Here is a 5,324-nt window from a genome sequence, read left to right on the forward strand (position 1 = left end):
AGAATGTAGTTGTTTAAAACTCAAATCTACGGTTTATTTATAAAGATAGCGCCTATTTGAAAATGTGCTTCGCTGATTTCAGAGATGTGAGCTCCACGCGATCAGCAGGCGCTCAGTGCTCATGTTTCCCGACGAGAGTAGCCTTAACTCGGCTAGTCCTTCTGACATTTTCCGCTGGCTCTGATGTCTCTGTAGTGGTTAAACATAAGATGTAATTTGTTTTGGGTAAATCTAACAGGTAATCTGTGGTCTTTATTCTATTATTCTATTAAAGGGGTCATATGATGCTGCTAAAAAGAACATTATTTTGTGTATTTGGTGTAATGAAATGTGTTTATGCGGTTTAAAGTTAAAAAAACACATTATTTTCCACATACTGTACATTATTGTTTCTCCTCTATGCCCCGCCTTTTTGAAACGCGTTATATTAATGTTAAAATGAAAATAGGCAATGTTTGATATAATATTTCGTTTCATTGTAATGTATGTACGTTCCATGAACTACATTTCTGTTTTAATGAAACCGAAAATAGGCAGCGGTGTTTGATATCATATTTCATTTTATTGTAAATACAGTGAGGAAAATTGCAGTAGCCAAGTCAAGCTGAGTGACGTTATCAAGTACGCTGCTGTTTGCAGAATTACTGGACTTGCATCATCCCTCCGCCGGAGTTCACATTCCAGAGTCGAACTCGCGAAGTCCAAACTACCGAGGATGCAAGTCCAAAATTTGTGAAACGTGCGCAGACCTACTTAACCAGACTATTTGCCTATTCTTCTCGGTACTTTAGACCATGATGGAAACGCAGACAGCAACAGGTCTTGGGGAAAAAAAGTTCCTGGGACATATTGTTCCAGGTAATTTCGGAGGAAAAGCGGCTATAGATGATAAAACGGATGAAAAATCCCATAGCCTTTTCTCTTAAAGAGATAGTTCACCCAAAAAATTAACATTCTGGGATCATTTACTCACCCTCATGTCATTGCAAAACTGTATGACTCTCTGACTTTCTTCTTTCTTCTCGATCAGTGTTGGACCCCATTGACTGTCACTGTATGGACAAGAAAAAAAAAACACTAATGCTGCGTCCCAATTCGCATACTGTCTGTCCTAAATAGTCTTCGAAATTAGAATTAGTGTGTCCCAAATCATAGTATGGTGAAATGAGTGTCTCAAAGGTACCCAGATGGTTTACAGTGAAAATTTGAAGTGCAGATACATGCACACTCTTGCAACATATTGCCCACAATAATGTGCACTGGATGAGGATTCGATTAGAGCTACAAACACAAATAAAAACTGTTTAAGAACTACAAACATGGCGGAGAGGTTTAGGTGTTTTGTTTTGAGTGATTAATAATCAGTATATAATCTGATGAAAAAATATGTGCTTAATGTTATCCGCATTATATTTAATCTGCAACAACATTGTGAACTTTTATAAGGATAAGTTTGGTCATTAACTGTCGCATCGTTATGCGAACACATGAGGAGAGTTCCAGACTCGAGAGACACGTGACTGGTAGATCAAAATGCCAGTTTATTTCTCTCCAATACGGTATGAAATGAAATGAAATTTGAAGGATGTTAACTATGACAAGATGATGCTGGCCTACTATTTTGCTGCACATTTAAAAGTATGTACTTTTTCTTCACAAAAAGAATGCATCCTAGTAGTAAAAGTAGGCGAATTGGGACACAGGATGAGACCTTTTTCAAAATATTCTCCATTGTGTTTCACAGAAGACAGAAAGTCGTACAGGAATGACATGAGGATAAGTAAATGATGACAAAATTACAATTTTGGATGACTTTTCAGTGTATGTTTGCATGCACCATTATAATCAAGCTACTGCAAGTTTTTGAAGCATTAAGTACACATTTCATGTCTTTTAAAGCAATCGCACAACGCAGAGGCCAGTAATAATCTGACATTTACAGTAATTTACACGAATAGGAATTCCATGCGAGTTTGAAAGATTTTCCCATGCAGATTTGCAGAATTTGCTGCTTTGGCCAACAGGAAGCTGCTTGGTTTGCAAGTTACTTCTGTGCTTGATGCATCGCTAAACAATTGACAAGAGAGTAGATTTTTTTTAGTGTGTGAAATTTTACCAAAACTTCACTAATGTGAATGCAGCTTTAGTCCGACATTGCAAAAAACAGTTGGTCTAGGTATTTACATGGAATTTTAAAACGTTTAAGAAGTTGGTTTTTGGTCCCCATCCTCTGTTAGCATACAGCCTCTGAGGTATCGACTCTATCTCACCCGCTGCTCCCATCCTCCAAGGTGCCGGATGACAGGATAATTGGATAATTGCTTTCTGGCACATGCATCACGTCGTCTGAAATTGAGTTACATCCGTCTTTCTTCCCATGGAAATATCGGCATCATCAGAAAGAGACTGAAAGCTATACCTCTCTCCCCCCTCAGCACTTCCGCCGCCTTAATGCCAGCAGCGAGTGGAGGAGATGCCTTCATAATTGCGGAGCACAATGCCTAGGCCAGGAGGACTCTACAAGCCACACAAAGAGCTTAACACCTGGTCTTTCAATGAAGGCGCTCCACTTTACATCCTAGTGTGGGAGTTGAAGCCCAGCCTTTGGACATGTGCTGGGTGGAATTGGCGGTTTGATGTTTGATCTCCTCTCTTGTCGCTCTGTTCTGACACACCCATGTGCCATCGTTCTATTGTCCTGAAGGGATTTTTCTGGATGCGCTGGCTTTGAACTGAAAGGTCTCTCTGTGGAGCGTAAAAAAATCTAATGTGCATTTTTGGCAATATATAAGCTGGTTAAAGGAAGATTTCACTCTGGTACCACCTACAACTTTCTAATTAAGCCATCTCATCCTAATTTCATTAGTTTAATACTTGTCTTTTATACTAAAGTCGTTCTTGCGATTTGAATTCCTAAATGCCTTTCTCACACATGGTATGTTTGCTTGAGTTCAAACTCGAATTTGATTTATATGCCCTCTCTCTGCCCTCAAGTTGTTGGTGCAGTGTTGTTACTGACTGAAACTATTAAAAATCATTTCCTGTAAATGAAAGCTGAACTAAAATATACTTTTTAGATGACAAATGAAAATTAGAAATGTTGCTTTGGCAACTAACTAAATTAAATGAAAATTTAAGGTTCTAAAATGACTAAAACTAAGCTTAAATAAAAAATTATTAAAGCTATAAAAATGTTTGTTAAAAATGACAAAAGTATATAGCAAATTTACTAAAGCATAAATTAATATTAAAATAGAAACCGAATATAAAAGTTATACTAAATTCAAAAATATTAATATACTATATAAATAATACTAAAAAAACACACAAATTCAGAAGCTGTGCTGGGGAATATTAGCTTTTATAAATAATGTTACATTATTGCATTACTCTTAAAAATGATGCATTGTTTATTCTGAAGGCAAAGTAATGCATTAGTTCAGTTTACTTTACTCTTTGTCATCACCAGCTTAGCACCAAAATGTTAATATTGCAGCACCAACTTTTTAATAAAAAGATGCACGTCTATAAAACGTGTCTTTGGTCTGCCCAGTTTTTAATGTATTGAGGTGATTTTTATCAACGATTTTTATTTTTAGGACAAACTTTTAAGGACTTACTTGGTAAGATGGACCCAGAAAAAAACATTTACAATCTTTTGTCATGAGTGAATTTAAAGAATTTTTATGTACAAAATCTAGTCACTTTTTTTCTAAGTTGAATTTTATTTACCCTTTTTATTATATTGTATTTATTATATTGTTGAATGTTCACTCTGTATCTGCAATGTAATAGCTGGTGAAGCTGATAGGGCAATAAATTTAAATACAACAACAGTCATCATCAGCTTATTTGAAAAAGTATATTAATTATTATGGTATTAACTAAAATTGCAAGTAACATGTTACTTGTTACATCAGCAATGTAAACTTTGTAATGCTTGTTACTTGTTACATATTACCCTCAGTAATATTTGGAAAACACCTTTCACAGTACTCAAATAAATCTGCTCTAGTATAAAAGCAACATTTATATAATTGAATTTTCTTTTGTTTTTGTTGTTTGTTTTTTTTTGACAGGAACACCTGTCTCAAAAAAAGTACATCGTAGACATTGTGACTGACAGCAGCGTGCCCTCCGAAAGTGCAAAAGAGGGAGAAGAGCGGCAGAAAGCTCGGAAAAAGGCCAAGAAGCTGCGGGCACGCATGAACTCAAGGTGATGTGATCACAGTCTCCTCTCTCTTTCTTCTATCTCTGTCTCGCTCTCTCCCTCCGTGTGGCTAAAGCGTGGTGTTGCTGCTTTTGAGAGCTTTATGAGTGACAAGGAGATGGAGAGCAGAGGCGATGTGCATCCCGGCTGTCTGCACAGCAACACTGATGAGCTTAATTTATGGCCACTCTCTGTGATTGGGGAGGAAAAAGTGAGAATCGATCTGTTAGCCCCCCCCCCACACACACACACTTTCACCTGTTAAGAGCTTTTCTACTAATTGGTAGCCACCACGCTGCCAAAACTGAAGGCTTCTCTAGTGTACAATAGTATGTTAAAGTATGTGTAAAGCATGCCTGTTTTTCTCTCTTCCAACTATTGATTTTTAAATGAAGTATCAAAGAAAATCAATAGTAATCAACAAATAGGAGCGAACGCGTGTCTCAGTGTCAGATCCTAGACCTGGGCACTATCAATTTTGCCTCCTGTCACAACTGTTTGTGTGTGTGTGTGTGTGTGTGGTATGGTTGTTTGTAGGGATGTTATTTCGGTTATTTTTCCTAACCGACAACCAACGCTAACTATTTTTCCTAACCGACAAGATTATTTTAAATTAGAAAGGATAAGTGTCTGTGACCCGTTAAAAATAGTAACATTTGCTTCCCGGGGATTAATTTTACATGCGCAAAAAGCAGCTAACAACAGAACATGAGGATTCACATGGTCATCATATCACATCACGCACCTGCAGCGCTTCTGCGAGCAGAGAAAAACATAACAAAGCAAGGCTATATAAGGTTTTATATATATATATATATATATATATATACACAGTATCTCACAGAAGTGAGTACTTAATAAAATGCGACGTATACGCAACTTATGTGTTTTCCCCCTAAAAAACACATTTTTTATGCACGTAGCGTATTTTAACCATGCAACAAACCTTTTTAAATATTTTGATAAATGACTGAAAAAATAAATAATTAAATGACTTTTTAAACAGTTTAACTGATTGTATTAATCAGTCAAAATTCTTACGGTCGGTTAACCGGTTAAACGGTTAAAATGAACATCCCTAGTTGTATGTCAGTAATGCTAAGATTGGAATGAA

At 36.6% G+C, this 5,324-nt stretch overlaps 1 protein-coding gene across 1 annotated transcript in view; it reads left to right on the top strand.

Moving 5' to 3' along the window:
* Nucleotides 1-5,324, top strand: part of LOC107739079 (S phase cyclin A-associated protein in the endoplasmic reticulum-like) — a 119,348-nt gene that overhangs the window by 42,513 nt on the left and 71,511 nt on the right. The window contains exon 20 of the mRNA XM_016551061.1: nt 4,080-4,216. Within this exon, the coding sequence (XP_016406547.1) occupies nt 4,080-4,216 (137 nt within the window). The remainder of the gene's footprint in view (nt 1-4,079; nt 4,217-5,324) is intronic.

Source organism: Sinocyclocheilus rhinocerous, unplaced genomic scaffold (genome assembly GCF_001515625.1).
Source record: "Sinocyclocheilus rhinocerous isolate Xijiao unplaced genomic scaffold, SAMN03320098_v1.1 scaffold675, whole genome shotgun sequence".
Taxonomy (NCBI): Eukaryota; Metazoa; Chordata; class Actinopteri; order Cypriniformes; family Cyprinidae; genus Sinocyclocheilus; species Sinocyclocheilus rhinocerous.